Consider the following 18,383-nt stretch of genomic DNA (forward strand, 5'->3'; position numbering starts at 1 on the left):
AATACGTTGGAATTAATTGCATATTACATAATTGGGGTTTTAAAAGCGCTATATTTTGCTTAAATTTTCATTAATAGTGTAGAAAGGAGAATATAACTGTATAGTGACTCTGGCTGAGTTCTCAGAAGAGGAAAGATAAGATTTATTATACAAATTGAATTAATAATAGTATACATAGAAACTATTTTAATTTAGTAAAACCTAAATTGATCTTTAGCAAGAAGTGACACTAAGGATAGGTGAAAATGTATTTTGGGGAAAAGTATTTTGAGTTTTGCTGAATTCATATGGTTGGTAAATCTCTCTCTGTTTGTAGGATCACTGTTTAATGAAATAATGCATTTTTTTTTTCTGCCACCCAAATAAAGATTTTTATCTGTGTTGAATTTAGTGCACATGGTTGCTTTGTGGTTAAATTTTTTTAGAGATTTTTGCTTCGGGTAAAGAAATAATATTGCTGGATGGGTGGAAGGTTTCAATACAGTGCTTTTTATAAGATTGTATTTGGTGACCACATAATTGTGAACTTCAGCAAATTAATCTGAGTATATGTTTTTCTCTAAGAAAATTATAATGTATATGTAATAAGTAGATAATTGTTCTCCATCCTTTCTTGCAACTTCAAGTGCATCTTTCACACAACCTTTACCCTGATGTGCACGTTCCAGGTTTCTCTAGGGTATGTATCTAGAGGTGGAATTACGGGTTGTAGATGATGCACATCCTCAACTCTACTAGATAATGGCAAACTTGTCTATATTTTTAACTCTTGTTGAATATTTTTAAATTGAAAATACTGGATAACATACATGGTAGGCAGCCAACACCTTTCCCACATGTAATATTTTTCAAATTGCTTTGAAAAGAAAGTGCTTATCTTTATACTGCTATCATAAACTGTGATGCCGGGTAGACAGGGAGGAGTTGTGATAGTGTTTAAACAAAGGTAATTAACCTTTAAAGGGGAGAATAAACAGAACATTCTGAATTATTTCATTGTCCCTGATGGGGATAGCAGTCATCAGTTAAATAAACCTTTCAGTTGAGCAATAACAAGAGAACAATCTATTAATAAATTTCTTATTATAAATTATAAGTGAATGCTGGCTAAAAAAAAATCACGTAGACTTAAGTTTTCAGTTTGAATCTTTTGCTGTGATAAAAATAGGTATGGTTTGAAGTATGTAAGTGCTTTCACAAATAGAATCAGATTTCAGATTCAGGAGTATATTCCTTTTTTTCATCATTATAAATTAAGCTCCATCCTCTCATTTCCCTCAGTCTCCTTCCATCTTAAAAGCAAAGTTTACAGTTTACTTCGGATTTCAGGATCAGGAATAAGTGTCTTCAGTCTTCTAACAGGCCATGCCTTATGCCTAGGCTTTCATACACATTCTAACATTTCATTTCATTTAATTCACTATGTTAATATTTGTTTGCTATACAAGACAAGGATTCTAAACTTACGATTTTTAAGTGCCTCAAGTGATAGCCTGAAGTTAAAATATTTTTTAAAATTGATCTGTGGTTTACAATTTTGTGAATGTTCACTTTTTTTTTTTTTTTTTTTGAGACAGAGTCTCACTCTGTCACCCAGGCTGGAGTGCAGTGGCACCATCTCAGCTCACTGCAACCTCTGCCTCCCAGGCCAAGCGATTCTTGTGCCACAGCTTCTGAGCAGCTGGGATTACAGGCGCGTGCCACCGTGTCCGGCTCATTTTTTGTATTTTCAGTAGAGACGGAGTGTTGCCGAGTTGGCCAAGCTGGCCTCAAACTCCTGACCTCAAGTGGCCCACTCACCTCAGCTTTCCAAAGTGCTGGAATGAATGTTCACTTATAGTAGTAGAGTAGAAATCAAAGTGAGACTTATAGTGGTTGGAAATCTGCCTAATAAGAGAACGTACAATTTGCATTTAGGATCCTCTTTCTAGATTTCTGTATCTTTCAAAATTTCTGTGCTTTCTGAGATTTGTACCCAAGGTTCACTGAAATATGATTCAGACTGGATATTAAGCACCAAAAAAGGACTCATGTATTTACTTTCACCTTAATATTTTAGACATCGAACACATTCTTGCAAACACTGGTCTGTAAGAAGCTGGTGTTTTGAAAAATTAAAGTGTGTTGTGGTCTAGTATATTTATTTTGGACACGTAGATCAAAGTTAGTTTCAGTCTTTTCAAGCTCTAAAATTTTGGTTCTGTGGTTATTTAAACAAAACCTATGTAAGAACTTTAAAGTGATTGAGTAAAAGTCTTTAGGTATGTCACAGTCCTCTTTACTTAGGGCAAAAGGTTTCAGAGTGAACTTGTGGTAGCCTTCATGGCCCATAGCCTAATTGCCTGCCCTTAGGGACACTAGAGCAAATTGAAATGAATCATGTTCACTATGATTATCTTTAGTTTCAAGGAATTCATACATGGTAAGCCTGTTGATTTATAAAATAATGATGATTATATAGAAATAGAATATTGAACAATGACACAATAATTGACATTAAGGAAGGCTGAAATTTTTGTTAATTTAAACCATCACTGTTAGAGCCAACAATCTGAAATTAAACAAAAGATATTTGAACTGATGAAATGTATATAGAGCCAGTATGTTAACGCATATCTGCTATTCAGTTAGGAAGTTATTTATTTTACCCATATGGTGGGCAAAAACAATCTGTGCTTATTGATAGCTTTTAATAAATGTATCTGAGTTTGCATACTCTAGGAAGGTAAAGGACAGAGAAGTCTTGACACACATTGTAGTAACGACAATTGATTATGATTTCCTGCAGACAAGATAATCTCCAGCACACACAAACACACACAGGTTGAGTAAATGGGATTTATTGGCCAGGCATGATGGCTCACGCCTCTAATACCAGCACTTTGGGAGGCCAAGGAGGACGGATCACTTGAGCCTAGGAGTTCAAGACCAGCCTGGGCAACATGGCAAGAGCTCATCTCTACCGGAAAAAATAAATAAATAAAATTAGCCAGGCATGGTGGAGTATGCCTATAGTCCCAGCTACTTGGGAAGCTGAGGTGGGAAGATTGGAGGGTCACTTGAGCCTGGGAGGTCGAGACTACAGTGAGCTGTGATTATGCCGCTGCACTTCAGCCTAGGTGACAAAATAAGATCCTGTCTCAAAAAAAAAGAGAGAGAAAGTGGGATTCATTATTCCCCACAGTTGCCAAGAAGTGATTAAAAATTTGGCCCTTCAAAGGTCATGGTTTGAAGACACATGTTTAAAGCATTTAAGAGTTCTTACACTATTTAATGGAAACTGCAGTATATGTGGTGAGGATGTTCTTGATGTCTGCTGGCATTCTTTTCCCTTTTACATAATATAAAATGTTTCCCTTATCTTTTAAGTATTATTTTTTAAAATGTGATTAGTTTCCCATTATAAGCAAAGTATTCTCCCTCAATTTATTTACTTCAGTTCATCTATTTTGTATCAAATGCTGACAGCTTCAGTATGAGTAAGGTTAATGAAATCAAAATTGGGCAGTTGGCAAAGGCATGGTTTCTCTCATAAACTAGAATTGAAGTGTCTTATTAAGGTGACATTCAGTTCTTGAAGAAGTCAGACAACAATGTTCAACATAGATGAAGATTATATTTTTGAATTAATAATACCAAAAAATCAAGATGTGAGTTCTTATGTCTGAACTTATGATTATCATTAAGTCCAGAACTTACATCTGGACTGCAAATGTGTTTTATATGCAGGTTTCTTTATGCAGTAAGTGGACATTTGTCCATTCTGGTCGTTAGACTACTTTTAAGTAATATAATTCAGTAAAGCTTTATTGTCTAGAATTTTCAATCAGTTTTTCCTCAAATTTTAATTTAAATAAAATTAGCCAGAACTAACCCAGACCCCTCTGTTATGTAGCTCTCTGTGAACAGTAATGTAAATGTACCTGTGTAGTACCACTAACATTAGTCCTTTATAATTTATAAAGTATTATGAAATACATTTTTTAAATTTATTACACCTGTGCATTAGATGATCAGAGCTCTCTCCATCTTCATCCTTAGTGTGAGGTGGAGTGATTGCTAGCTCCACAAGAACTTGAACTTGTAGCTAATTTTTTCAGATCCACCAGTGTTTTCTCCCTGTGAATTAATCCTTTGGGATATTTTTTAGTAGAGCAAAGAGGATTTTTGCATTGCGAACACCCGTTACCTAAAGCATATATCTAAAAGAATGTCAAGTACTATGTCTACCAGTAAGGTAAATTAACATGTATTTCTTTGTGCCTAGTTTTAAATGTCAGAATATGTAAAATGATTTATATGGGTAGTTTACTGAGTTTTTTGTTTTTACACTAGATAAAGTGTTAGCTAGTAATTGTCAGAAGAAATTAAGATTAAATGTAATTCTCCCCAACTGTTATCTTGGAGAACATGAAAGGATTTTAAGTAGTTTGATGAAATGCATTCTTACTGGGGGTTAATTTTATCACTGACAGCCATTGTCCTTTAGGGATACACTTCTGAATACTGGTATAAAGAACCACAGTTTCACTAATATGGATTGACAAAGACTGTCTTGAAATAACTGGTTAAATGTGATAGGAAACATGTAGGCTGACTGCCCGTGAACAATTAATTTGGAAGTCCAGGTGAGGTATCTTGGAACCATAAATGAAAAAAGATAGGTCCTGGGAAATAGCTTTAAAATAAGCGTTAGCCACTAATGGTATGCATTCTTAAGTCATCTTTATTTGATTTTGAACTAGAATTTTATATAATATGCTCTGTTTTGTTAGTAGAGAGATAGATGTTCGAGATTCCCACAAACAGGCAAACCTACCTATAAGCATAGGTATTCAGATGTAATCTTTAAGCACTTATCTTAACACTTGTTTCTCTCTCTCTAAGAGGAGCTATCTATAAGCAGCCTATGTGATTGAGGATAGAGCAGCAGCAGGAAGCGAGAAATTAGAAATCGAGGATCCTGAATTCCCAAATAAGGAAGGTTTCTTGTTCTTACATTTAAATGTGGGTTTGTCTGAGCTGAGAATTTACAATGCTTCAGAATAGTAGGGTGTGTTTTACTGAAATCATTAGGAAGATTTTTTCTATGAAAATTGCCTCCTTAACTGATACAACCTTAGTACAGAGCATTCACAGTAAAACGTATGCTCTGTTTAATACACATTACACTGTAAAGCAGTGAGCAAATTCCATTAATTTTGTAGCTGTATCATAAAGCCAATGAATGATGTTATTAGACTACTTGGATATGAAACTGAATTAGGTACTTTCACAATTATTGAAATGAAATTCAGTAATTCAAACAAGTGAATCATTGAAGGATATGTTGTTGTATATAAGGAATCAAAATGGTAAATAATTGAAGGATATTTGTATTGTATTTAAGGAAACAAAATTTGAGATACTTTTCTTCAAAATTAAAATAACTTTTAAAAAATAGAGTATTAGTTAAAATTTCTCTGCATTAGTTTAAAATGTGACCTTTTAAAACCTCACAACTTGGAAATTTAATCATAAATTTTACTCTGAAAACTAAAAACATCTTCCAGATCTTTCTGGATGGATATCTGCTGGATATAAGAATGAGGCGCCGGGTGCGGTGGCTCAAGCCTGTAATCCCAGCACTTTGGGAGGCCGAGACGGGCGGATCACGAGGTCAGGAGATTGAGACCATCCTGGCTAACACGGTGAAACCCTGTCTCTACTAAAATACAAAAAACTAGCCGGGCGAGGTGGCGGCGCCTGTAGTCCCAGCTACTCGGGAGGCTGAGGCAGGAGAATGGCGTGAACCCGGGAGGCGGAGCTTGCAGTGAGCTGAGATCTGGCCACTGCACTCCAGCCTGGGTGACAGAGTGAGACTCCGTCTCAAAAAAAAAAAAAAAAAAAAAAGAATGAGGCATCCTTGGGAGTTCCTTAAAATTAGGCCAGTCAGGGCCGGGTGTGGTGGCTCATGGTTGTAATCCCAACACTTTGGGAGGCCGAGGTGGGCCAATTGCTTTGAGCTCAGGAGTTCGGGAACAGCCTGGGCAGCATGACAAAACCCGATCTCTACAAAAAATACAAAAAATTAGCTGGACATGGTGGTGTGTGTCTGTAGTCCCAACTACATGGGAAACTGAGGTGAGGGCATTGCTTGAACCTAGGAGGTTAAGGTTGCAGTGAGCCATGATGCTGCTGCACTACAGCCTGGGTGAGAAGGTGAGACCCTGTCTAAAAAAAAATTCTGATGGCTGAGCCTGTGTCAAAGAAAATTAACTTATTTTTTGGTGTTAACTAAATTATCTTTAGGAAATTATATACAGACTGTGATGATACATGGCAGTAGTTTTCCTGTTACTACTACTTTTTTTGTTGTTGTTTTCCTTTTGTTTTTGTAATACCAGTGGAACCTTTTCTTAAAATGAAACTTTAGACTAATCCAAGGCAATTATGCTTAAGGGAAAAAAAAGCAGGGGAAATCTTACTCAGAACTCTGTTTTTTGAAACAGATATGGAATGGCTCAGAACAGGCATGGTGGCTCCACCTGTAAGCTCAACACTTTGGGAGGCTGAGGTGGGAGGATCGTTTGAGCACAGGAGTTCAAGTTGAGCCTGAGCAACGTAGTGAGACCCTGTCTCTATGAAAAAAGTTAAAAAAAAAAAAAGGCTAGGCACAGTGTGGGAGGCGAAAGTGGAAGAATTGCTTGAGCCCCAGGAGTTCAAGCCTGCAGTAAGCTGTGATCAGGTGACTGCCCTCCAACGTGGGCAACAGAGTGAAACCCTATCTTTAAAAAAGTAACAGCTTGGATTAAAACTGTCACATAATTCAAAATTGTAAAGGAAGGCTGGGCACAGCGACTCATGCCATTAACCCCTCCAAGGCAGGTTGATTGCTTGAGCCCAGGAGTCCAAGACCACCCTGGGCAACGTGGTAAAACCCCATCTCTACGAAAAATACAAAAATTAGCTGGGTATGGTGGCATGCACTTGTAGTCCCAGCTACTCAGGAGGCTGACATGGGAGGATCATCTAATCTCAGTCTGGGAGGCAAAGGCTACAGTGACCCATGATAGTGCCACTGCACTCCAGCCTCGGTGACACAGCGAGACGCTGTCTCAGAAAATAAAGAAATGAAAGAAAAAATAGTAAAGGAAAGAATGTAATTTAGCTAATGTCAATAGAGGAAATGTAATGAAAAAATGAGATAGTATGATTTGAGAGTCTTTGAAAGATTTGATGCGTCTGATATAAATTTCTTAAACACGTGACTTTCTTTGGCGCTTAGTGTCACAAATCAAAATAGCTAAAATAATAAAGTACTTGGATTTCCGTCTACGTCATAAACTTTGCAAATTCCAATAAAAATTCTTAAGAACTCATGTCTCTCACGTGTATATGTATCATATTGTGGTTGTCTTTAGTTAATTAACCAAGTTTTTTTGTTACTAAAACTAGTTAATTACAGGACCTTACATAATATTTAGTATATGCCACACTTCTAGGAATTATTTATTCCCATAAAAACCTTAGAGGTAAGTTTTTTTTTCTCATTTTCACAAATAAGATTACTGAGGCACAGAGAAACTGTAACTTGCTCAAGTTTACGCAAAAGGCAAGATACGAAAGTAGTACAGTAAAATCACAGCCTATACACCTTAGTTTTAAAAAAAAATTTTCCATTTATTACTGTATAGCCTTTTCATTAATGTTTCTCTAAATTTACCTTTAAAATAAGAATAAAATATATTTTGAGTCTTTTGTAAAAATAGGAAGCACTAGAAATATTTCACTTTTTATTTTATTTATCTGTGTTTCAGAGATGGGATCTCACTCTGTTGCCTAGGCTGCAGTACAGTGGTGTGATCGTGGCTCACTGCAGCCTCGAACTCCTGTGCTCAAGGGACACTCCTGCCTTGGCCTCTCAAAGTGTTGGGATTACAGGCATGCACCACCATACTCAGCCAGATTTTAACTTTTAAATATTTTTGAAAACCGTAAATGTAGCATTAATACAATCTCTAAGAAATTTCATACAGTGTATGCCACCGAGATAAACAACAATAGTTATGATGTTAAGTTCTTTGAATTAGACAATGCATTATTTAAAAATATATGAACTTCTTTGTTGCTGAAGCAAAGCTTCTTAAGGTCAAGTTTTCTATAGGGAAACTAATAGCCCCCTAAATCCATAGTACTTAAAAGTAGGCTGAACTGGCTTCTTCCAGTCTGAACCAATTTAATATAGTAAGGTCACATTTCCTAATTCGGATGTGGTAAAGCTGTTTTCCCATTGAAGCCCACTTAAAAGAGAAAGAAAATAGTAACTCAGCCCATACTTTGGCTGCTCCCAAAGTGACTTGTGAGCTTTGTGAAAAGGTATTAAATGATCAAGGACCATACACAATCTGCTCTACTTTTACTTGTGTAAGCGTGTCTTGATACGTGATAAAACCCAGAAAGGCAAAGATGACATTTTTTATATAGGAATAATATATCTAGATTCCATTACTATCTTTGGTCTTTGACACTATTGCTATTAGATTGTTAAAATTCTGTTTTATTTTTGTAACCGTAAGTATTAATAATATCACCTTTGGTACTCTCTTTGCAGTTTTCCCTCCTACCCTAATAGAAAATACACTTCATTTTAAATACTTTAAATAATGTAAACCGATTCTTATACAAATATTTAATAGTTTTATTGAAGAAACTCTTATAGTTGATGCACAGGAATTTTAAAAGGACAGGAAATAAAGCAAGATAATAATGTTGACTTACAATCATAGAATGATTTAAGGAACAATTTCCTTAATAAAGAGCACCTACAACTCAATTTGAAAAGAGTAGCAACTTAATAAAACCTAAGCAAAGAACTTGAATAGACAGCTTAAAGAAAAGGAACTTTGAATAGTCCTTAAAATAGGAAAATATGCTCAACCTTAATCCTATAAAAGGAAATGTAAACTAAAAAACTCATTCATATTATGCTGTTAAGGATAAGGCAGCTCTGAATTACTAATGTGAATCAATCTTAAGTTTATATATTAAAAATAAACACATATATGCATACGCAATGGATATCCACAAAAGGTTATGTGACTGAGGGAGGGGTGGAGGAGTACTTCATTTTCTTCATATCTTTTAAATATTTTTATTGCTGGCGCAACTGCCTATTTAATGTAACTAATTTGGGGGGTAAAATATTAAGTCATAGAATATTAAAATTTGTGAGGGACCTTTCCAAGCCGGTTGGAGTGGCCCAAGTTTATCATAACAGCCAGCTTACATCACAGAACTGCTGCTGTCAGCCCAACTCATCTTTCACTATATTAGTAGTTCTCAACTGGGCAGCATATCTTAATGGGATTTTAATAACAGATTCTGTCTCGTTCATCATTGTATTCCAATTATCTAACATACAGGAGGTATTCAGTAAATGAATGAAACAAATTTAAGGTATAAAATATTTTTTTCTTTGGAAGATAGAGATGAAAATAATTTTTCTTTATTATGGAAAATTTATAATTGTATTTATAATTTTGATCTAAAGAAACATTTGTAAAGATATAATTTGTTAATCACTTTTCAGACACTGGCTTCATGTCCTATTGACCGTAAACCTTTTCAGGCAGTGTTTAAATTCAGTGCATTGGAAGGTTATGTTAAGGTAAGTCTTTTATTCTGCTACATGAATTATGTAAAATTAATTGAAGCTGTTTGATTTGATTTCCAGTTTGTGTATATTTGAAAATTGTTCAACTTAAGGTTTAATATGTTATTTTAATCCTCCTTAGCATGATAAATTTATACCTTTCAACTAGGATACTTAAATTCTGAACCTTTTACTCATTTGCCCCCTAAAGAGGGCATATCCATAATAATCACCTTGTAATATACCACAAAATGTATTAGATCTCTGATAATCTAAAGGACATTTCATACTAAGGCTTAATTATAAAATACTTAACATTTTAGAGTATCTTGAATGTGAGGACTTCTTCGCATATTTCAAACAATTTAATTGGATAGCACTTTGAATACATGTTTTCCATTGAACAAATGTTTGAAATAAGACCAACTCCCACAAAACCTTAAGTCCAAAGTACCTGAAAACTGTGTTTTCCTGAAAAACGTAATTTTGAAATTAGCCAATAAAATTAAATTCTGCTTGCCTTCTTAATGTTACTGTTGTGCGCCATGATTATGACAATTTGTATTTATGTTAATTTTTTGCTTACCTGAAAAAAACAAAAAAACATGTCTGAGGTCAGTAAGAGAAGAAAAAAGGAGAAGAGTTAAGTATATGAGAAAGATTTCTTGATGTATCACTGCCGAGTCATGAATGAAAAATAGCTAAAAGTGAGAGTACTCAATATAAACATAAGTGATGCCATTAATAGGAGAAACAAACCGTTTTTAGGTATCACTGTTAGTCTATGTCCACTTGGTTGCTGTCTATGTAAGTAGAAAAGGGGATGGAAGCAATGTACAACTATTATTTGTCTTAGTGTAGTTCTTATTATTTGTTTTGATATAGTTTTACCAGATGAATCTTGAAGCAAGGTACAAACAGGACTGCAATTCAAATAAAATGGTTTGCTTGTTGTAATTGTATAACTTTGCTATCAATGCAAATTAGTTTATATCTCGGAAAAAAGATAAAACATTATAGAAGTGTAATATAATAAGTGTGGCTTTTCCTGAAGACATATTCTCCATTTTTCCAAACCCTGTGTGTGTGTTTGTGTGTATAATTACGTTGCAAAAGATTCATTAGTGTGAACTAGATTCCAAATATATTTTTCTGTGAAATTATGTTTTCTTGCTTAAAATAAAATTTTGTTTATTTGATAGAGTTTGTATTTTACTTAAAAGTTTGGTACAGTGCTAATTTAATTTTGTTCAACTTAAAAGGTATTTCTTGGCACATGAGATATCTTCCACATTCTCTTAAATGACTTCCCTAGACCTTTACTTCTTTCGAATCTTCACTTCATTATCTTTTTCCCTTTGCAACTGAGCTTCTTGAATGAGACAACTCCCTCCTCTCAATTCTTACTCACTTTTCAGTTCCCATAGAACATTTAGCTCTATTATCTTATTTTACAAACACTGCCCTCACCAAGGTCCAGACTTAGACTTCCACATTCCATGGTTTGTTTTCTGCGTATAGTGCTGCTGACTACCCTCTACTTCCTCGGCTTCTGAAACATCCTTCTTTTGTGGGTATGTATATATGTATGTATGTATGAATGATTGTTTTACTTCTCTGTCCTTTCACAATCTTCTTTGTCATATCCTTACCCTCCTGTTCCTTTTCGTAATCATTAGGGCTCATAGGATCTTCATTTAAATTCTCTCAGTATACTTTCTTTCTAAGTCTTCTCAGCTATTATACTTCAGTACCTTTAAGTACTACATATATTTGGATGCTTCTACAATTCTGTCACTATCCTAGACTTCTTTACTGAGAGCCAGACCTGTATTTACAGCCACTTGTGCGTCTCCTTCTGGAATACCAAGAAAATCTAACATTAACAAACTCCAAATTAATCACATTCCCTACCCCTTTCCCCAGCCCCAATTGTTAATGGAATCACAACCCCAGTCACCAAGATCAGAAATATCTGGGACTTTTCCAAGATCAGAAATATCTGGGACTTTTCCAGTTTTCCCTCCCTCATCTGTTTTTTTCTGCTCAATGTCTTAAATATGTTTCTCCTTTATCCCTCCATTGTTCCCTCTTTGTAGACCCCTATTCTGTCATCTAACTAGTGCTGTCCAATAGAAGTATACTATAAACCACTAAATAACTAAACTTTTAAGTAGGCATCCTAAAATAATAAAAAAAAAAACAAATGAAATAAATTGAATGATATATTTTATTTTTTATCTAATGTATTAGCTCAACATGTAATATTTTAAAATTACTATTATTGAGAGATTTTCACATTCTTTTAAAAAATTATACTAAGTCTTTGAAATCTTGTGTCTATTTTATACTCGCAGCACATTCCAATTTAGATGAGCCACATTTCAAGCACTGAGTAGCCATATGTGGCTATTGACTGTTGTCTTGCACAGCATAGATCTAGTCTATCTTAAGAGCTTTCTTTTGATTTCCTGGTTTTATAGTCTCTTCCTTAATTGGTTGATTCTCCATATCACACCAAAGTTATCTTCCTAAAAACAAATTTGATCATCGCATTTACTTGCTTTAAAAAGTCCACTCTGATGCCTGTAGAATTATTTTTTTATTCAAGAACCTTTACAGTTGAGTCCTAACACATTTCACCAATTTCATATCTAGCTACTCTCTTTTTCCCTGTCTACATTGGCTTCTCACTATTCCTTACAACTCTGTTCTTTCCTCCATCTAGAATATTTTTTTCTTAGACCAATTCCTAACTATCCTTTAAGACCAACTCATAAATCATCTACTCATTAAAGTCTTCTGTGACATCCTCAGTTAATTTCTGAGTCCTATATGTATATACAAATTTGTGTTCATATCTCTGTTATAAGCACTTAATCTGTTTATTCTTAGCTCTCACTATTTTGTTTCCCCAGAGCTAAGCACACTCACTAAGCTTATGGTTTAGCATGCTTGAATGAAATAGCATATGTATTTGGACTATACTTTTTAATCAGACAATTTTGTTCCTGTAATTTTAATCATTTCAAGGAAGAATTAAAAAGTTATTTCTAATGCTGGATTGTTGCTCTAAATTTAGTTTGCTTTTCTCATAGGTTCAAGTAAAAAAACAGCTGAGAGAAACAAAAAACAGGAAAAATGAAAACTCATTTGAGAAACAGTTCTCCTGTCATGAAAATTGTAAAAGCTGTATAAGGTTAGTGATTAACTTTAGAAGTGGAATGCAAATGAGTAGAACTGAAGTTAACTAGTACCAAAAGGGTATTTACAAAAAATGAAGTGGGGTTTAAATGTGTTTAATCATTTATTCAGAAGCACACACTTGATAATTTAAGGAGGGACTAGCTGAAATCTGAGAATCCAATTTGAGCTGTACTCGGTTTTTGGTGAAGAACTGGTTCTGGCTGGGCATGGTGGCTCACTCCTGTAATCCCAGTACTTTGGGAGGCTAAGTTGCGAGGATCACATGAGACCAGGAGTTTGGTACCAGCCTGGGGAACATAGTGAGGACCGTCCTCTCCTTCTCTGTCTCTACTAAAAAATAACACAAAATAAAAAGAATTAAAAGAATTTGTTCTTTTAGGTTTATTTCGGAATCTGTTTTAGACCAAACCTTTTGTAAAATAAAATGTTCAGCAATGTCAAATTTCTGAATGCTGGCCAGGTGTGGTGGCTCACACCTGTAAGGCCAGCACTTTGGGAGGCTGAAGTGGGAGGATCACTTGAGCTCAGGAGTTCAAGACCAGCCTAGGCAACATAATGAGACCCTGTCTCTACTAAAAATTTACAGATTAGCCGGGCGTGGTGACACATGACTGCAGTCCCAGCTACTCAGGAAATTGAAGCAGGGGGATATCTTGAACCCCGGAATCTGAGGCTACAGTGAGCTATGATCACACCAGTGCACTCCAGCCTGAGCAACAGAGCAAGACTGTCTCAAAAACAAACCAAAATTCTGAATGCTTACCCTCATTGTTGTACTTAATCACATACCAATATTAAACACCTAATAGATAAGCATTGGTGCTCATACCACACTGTGAATAGCACTGACCAAGTTATTTATGGACAAAAAGTAGGGACTACCTAATGGTATAGCACAACATTCTTCATCAGTTATAATTTAAACTGCTTATTAACCTTCACATATTGCTTTCCTGTGTTGCAGCAGGCACTTGCTATCTACTATAACAAGTGTTTATGTTAAAACATTTATATATATATATATATATATATGGGTTTTTTCTGGTTGCTATTAAAATCATTGCCTATTTTAACATAAATGCCTAGAAATGCAGTGTTTAGTACTTGAGTTTAATAGGTGTTTAACACATTTTTGAACTAAATTGAATATGAGTAGTACACTGGAAATTAATGCTTAAAATAACTTGTTCTAATACATTGGAAACATAAGCTCATTTTGATCTGAAATGTATTTAGAGCTGTCCAAAAGTTGAATTTTTAAGTCAATATGTTGTCACTTTCATAATTAAATCTATGATTCATTAGTACTTTTCATCAGAATACTAATTTCTTAAAAGAGTAAGTTTATTTAGTTCCTAAAACAGTTGGCAGTAGTCACTGAGGTTTATTGAACTTATCACTAATTTATAACACTGTAGCTCCTTAGATGTTAACTTTTGGATAGTTATGGTATTCTTTAAGAATGTGAAGAATGATTCAGATCCCTTCTGCTAGGAAAATACACGTTTACAGACATAAAACTTTGTATATGATTTCAGGGTATTCACGGAATACCCACTCCAAGAGTTTACCCATGAGCCCCAAAGTTAGTAACTGCATTAGACCAAATTTTATAATTATTTCTGAAAAATACTTATCAGCTTTGGTTCTTGTATTAATACACTTTTCCCAGGCATAGTGAAGAAATACCTTTTGGTAGAAATACTTTAATTCTTGGTACAACTCATATCACTGGCTGTGACAATATCATAGATGTGCATTTTTTTTTTGTTTGCTCCCTCAAAAAATTACCCAATTCTCTTGGCTCTTGCCAAGAGTGTAGTGGTCATCACAAAATGACCTATAAGGCTCACAGTTCTTATTTGAGTCTAACATAGCAAAAGTTGTCCCCATATTTAACTGCTTTTTCTCAGAGATTTGTCATAAGGAAATAACAGCTGCAAAATTAATAATTTGCCTTTGCCCACCAAGGCTTAGCTTAACAATTTTTCCCAAGGTGGAAAATCTCTGTCAGCTGTTGGATATTTACATTATACTCTTTTGGTTGGATGTTTTTAGTAGTCCTGTCATTCAGTCTTCTGTTTACTGGATGCTTGGTCTTCCAACATGCAGACAAACTCCATTCAATTTTCCTCTCCCTTCCAAAGCAATAAAACCCTGGGACCTCTCTCTTTCTGATACTTTTTACCACTTCGAAAGAAGGCACTACAGTGGTATTTTGTTTCTTGGTAGTGAACCTCCATTTTAAGTCATTGTAGAGAATGGTAACTGAGTGAGGAGTGGAACTAATTATGCTTTCTTTGCTAAAATTTCCTAATGGTCTTTTTAAAAAATATAATATCTGCTTACCTCTACTCTGCATGGCTCAGTAGCCAGTCAGTCATGATCAACCAATAAGATTATTGTTTAAAGACTGAGATGAGGCCAGACGTGGTGGCTCATGCCTGTAATCCCAGCACTTTGGGAGGCTGAGGCGGGAGAATCGCTTGAAATCAGGGGTTTGAGACCAGCCTGGGCAACATAGTGAGACCCCATGTCTAGTTAAAAATAAATAAATAAATAAAAAATAAACTAGCAAGGCATGGTAGTTTACACCTATAAGCCCAGCACTTAGGGAGGCCAAGGCGGGAGGATCACTTGAGCCCAGGAGTTCAAGAATAGCCTCAGGAACAAAGGGAAACTCTCTGCAAAAATAGAAAAAATTAACCTGACAAGGTGGTGCATGCCTGTAGTCCCAGCTACTCAGGAGGCTGAGCTGGGAGGATTGCTTCCGCCCAGGAGGTCAAGAGTGCAGTGAGCCATGATTGTGCCACACCAGTCCAGCCTGGGTGTCAGCAAAATCTGGTCTCCAAAAAAAAAAGACTGAGATAATACAACTCAATAGTTATTGAAACCTAACTTGACATTCTAATATCTCATGGGAGTCTGTGAGAATATCCTTAAACCATTTACCAGATTTCAGCATAATTACTAAAATCAGTGCATAATAGATTTCATTTTGATGGAGGAGAATGAGTTGAAAATAAGTGGGCAAAACGACAGTTTTTTTTCTTAATTCTTTCCTGTCTTTATTAATGTTTACAGAAGAAAAGCCATCATAAGAGAAGATCTATTAAGTGCAAAAGTTTGTGATTTGAAGTTGATACATAGTAAGTGACTTTTTGCTTGTGTATTCTACCTTTTTTGTTGTTTTTTAATTTAATGGTTGTGCCAGAGTTCTCATCAGTAACACCGTGGGCTGGAAAATAGTCCTCAGAGGTCTGTACATTGTGTTAAATCCTACATAAATTTTGTTTTCATGGAGCCATTTATACTGTTTTCTGCCCTTTTTTTCTTCTTGCTCCTCTTAAAAGGTGTGTGTGTGTGTGTGTGTGTGTGTGTGTGTGTGTTGGGAGAAAAGAGTGTTTCACAATTTTTTGGTGTTGACCAGCTCATATTGTGACCTTATTCCACCCATTAGTGCAGAAGTCCATAGGGGAGATGAGATTAAATACCTTGTGGGCCAGTAACTGTAAGCAGTAGCAAAGGAAGACTGTGACAGCGACAAAGTAATTCACAGTTCCCGAAGGAAATTGTAGTTTGGCCTCTAGCCTTCTAATTTGAAACTTAAAAATAAAGCACCTCTAACATGTTTATCTACATGAGCAGTTAAATATTCCTGTCTTCTGTTTTTGTCTGGTACATAATTTTCTAATATACAGGAAGGCTTTGCAGCAGAGCCTGAATAAAAATGACAACATTCATAGTTCTTTGTGACTCCTCCTTGGGGATTCAGGCTGTTTATTCTGTCCCAAAGAACATCTAACTGGTCTGTTTGTAAGCAAGGAGGTGGGCATTTATTTTCCAGACTAAGTCACAGTGAATTTCCACTTACAGCTAGAACTAGTGAATTAGTGAGCTGTGAAAGAATTAATTGTTTTAAAAAGTGAAAAACTTCATTTTTTATGCATTATGAATACCAAGGTTTGTTGGTTTTTTGTTGGTTTTGTTTTTGATTAGAATTAATATGATCCCTCAGGTTAGATTTATAGATTAACAAACGTTTTACCTTTGAAATTTTACTATTAAAGTGAAATTGAAACGAAAGTTGTTTTGATCTCTGGACTTTTGTGGTTGAAAAGGCATTTTTCTTTTGTCAGCTTTAGATATGAAAACAGTCTTTGCTTTTCTATGTCATTGCTGTAGATTAGCATTCTTTTTTTATGAATAGCGTTTGCTTGCCAGTTCTAAGACCCAATATAAAATTTACTGCTGAGGAAGATTAAATGATGTTACAGATTTTCTCTAGATAATTTGGCCCACTAAATTATGCTAGTCTTAGTTTTAAGACCACTGACCACTGTAATTTTCTTAAAGTGCATGTCTCTTGCCTGGGCTCATTTTTAGAAGGTGAAATATAGGAAAATCTTCAATTCCATATGCTTCAACATAGTAAAGGTCATTTATAAGCATCTATGATTAATTCTGATTTGAGATTTTGTTTTACTGTTTAGAATGTGGAATATTAGATTGGATAGCTATTTTAAAATTATAATGAGGAAAAAACCCATTTCTGCCAGAAGGTTAACATTGTCTAAGGCCTGTAACTCAATGCTGTATCTACTTAAGATGCCTGAAGTCATTTGTTTGGTTTAGGATAGGCAGAAATACTGATTATACTTTGAGTGGATAATACAAGAGGGCTGATGCTGAGGTAATTATGAGCAAATGTCTTCACTGACCAACCTGGACTGATTTGAAGGTAACTGGGTATAGTAGTTACCCCTTGTCCATGGGTGATATGTTTCAAGTTGATGCCTGAAACTACAGATAGTACCAAACTCTGTGTATATTATGTTTTTTCTTATACGTACATACCCATGATAAAGTTTTATTTATAAATTAGGTGGTGGAAAGATTAACAATAATGAATAATAATATAGAACAATTATAACAATATACTGTAATAAAAGGTGAATGTGGGCTCTGTCTCAAAATATCTTACTGTACTTACTCTTCTTGTGATGAAGGTAGAGTGACACAAGATTTCATCATGTTATTCAGAATGGTGTACAATTTAAAACTTAGAAATTGTTTATATCTGGAATTTTCCATTTAATATTTTTGGGCTGCAGTTGACCACAGGTAACTGAAACTGCAGAAAGAGAAACTGTGAATAAGGGGGGACCACTGTACTCGATTATCCAATTAGTTATTAATATTTTGCTATGATGTTACTTTTACTGGGGAAATTTGATAAGTCTAACATGGTCAGTTTTCTTCCTGTATTGAAATAGATTATTTATTGGATGAAGTAGCTTATATTTAGATACTACATTTGATGAAAATTGTTCAGGTTTAAATTCCAGATTCATACTCAGTACATACTCAGTATTGGATGTTCATACTCGGGAGAAGCAAAAGGAATTGAGATCACTCATACATTCAACAAATACCTAACGGTACTGAGCACAGTGACTCTTAGGGGTATAGTAGTGAATAGAAACAACAGAGTGCTTGCCAATGAGATCTTTTCATAGACAAAAATATAAATATATATAAA

General features: G+C 35.0%; 1 protein-coding gene across 2 annotated transcripts in view; it reads left to right on the top strand.

Annotated features, from left to right (window-relative positions):
- Window positions 1-18,383, top strand: part of SCAF11 (SR-related CTD associated factor 11) — a 76,247-nt gene that overhangs the window by 33,715 nt on the left and 24,149 nt on the right. For both annotated transcript variants that reach the window (XM_017881132.1, XM_017881133.1), the window contains exons 4-6: window positions 9,572-9,649; window positions 12,733-12,833; window positions 15,926-15,990. In XM_017881132.1, the coding sequence (XP_017736621.1) occupies window positions 9,572-9,649; window positions 12,733-12,833; window positions 15,926-15,990 (244 nt within the window). The remainder of the gene's footprint in view (window positions 1-9,571; window positions 9,650-12,732; window positions 12,834-15,925; window positions 15,991-18,383) is intronic.

The sequence above is a fragment of the Rhinopithecus bieti genome, unplaced genomic scaffold (assembly GCF_001698545.2).
Source record: "Rhinopithecus bieti isolate Rb0 unplaced genomic scaffold, ASM169854v2 scaffold_12732, whole genome shotgun sequence".
NCBI lineage: Eukaryota > Metazoa > Chordata > Mammalia > Primates > Cercopithecidae > Rhinopithecus > Rhinopithecus bieti.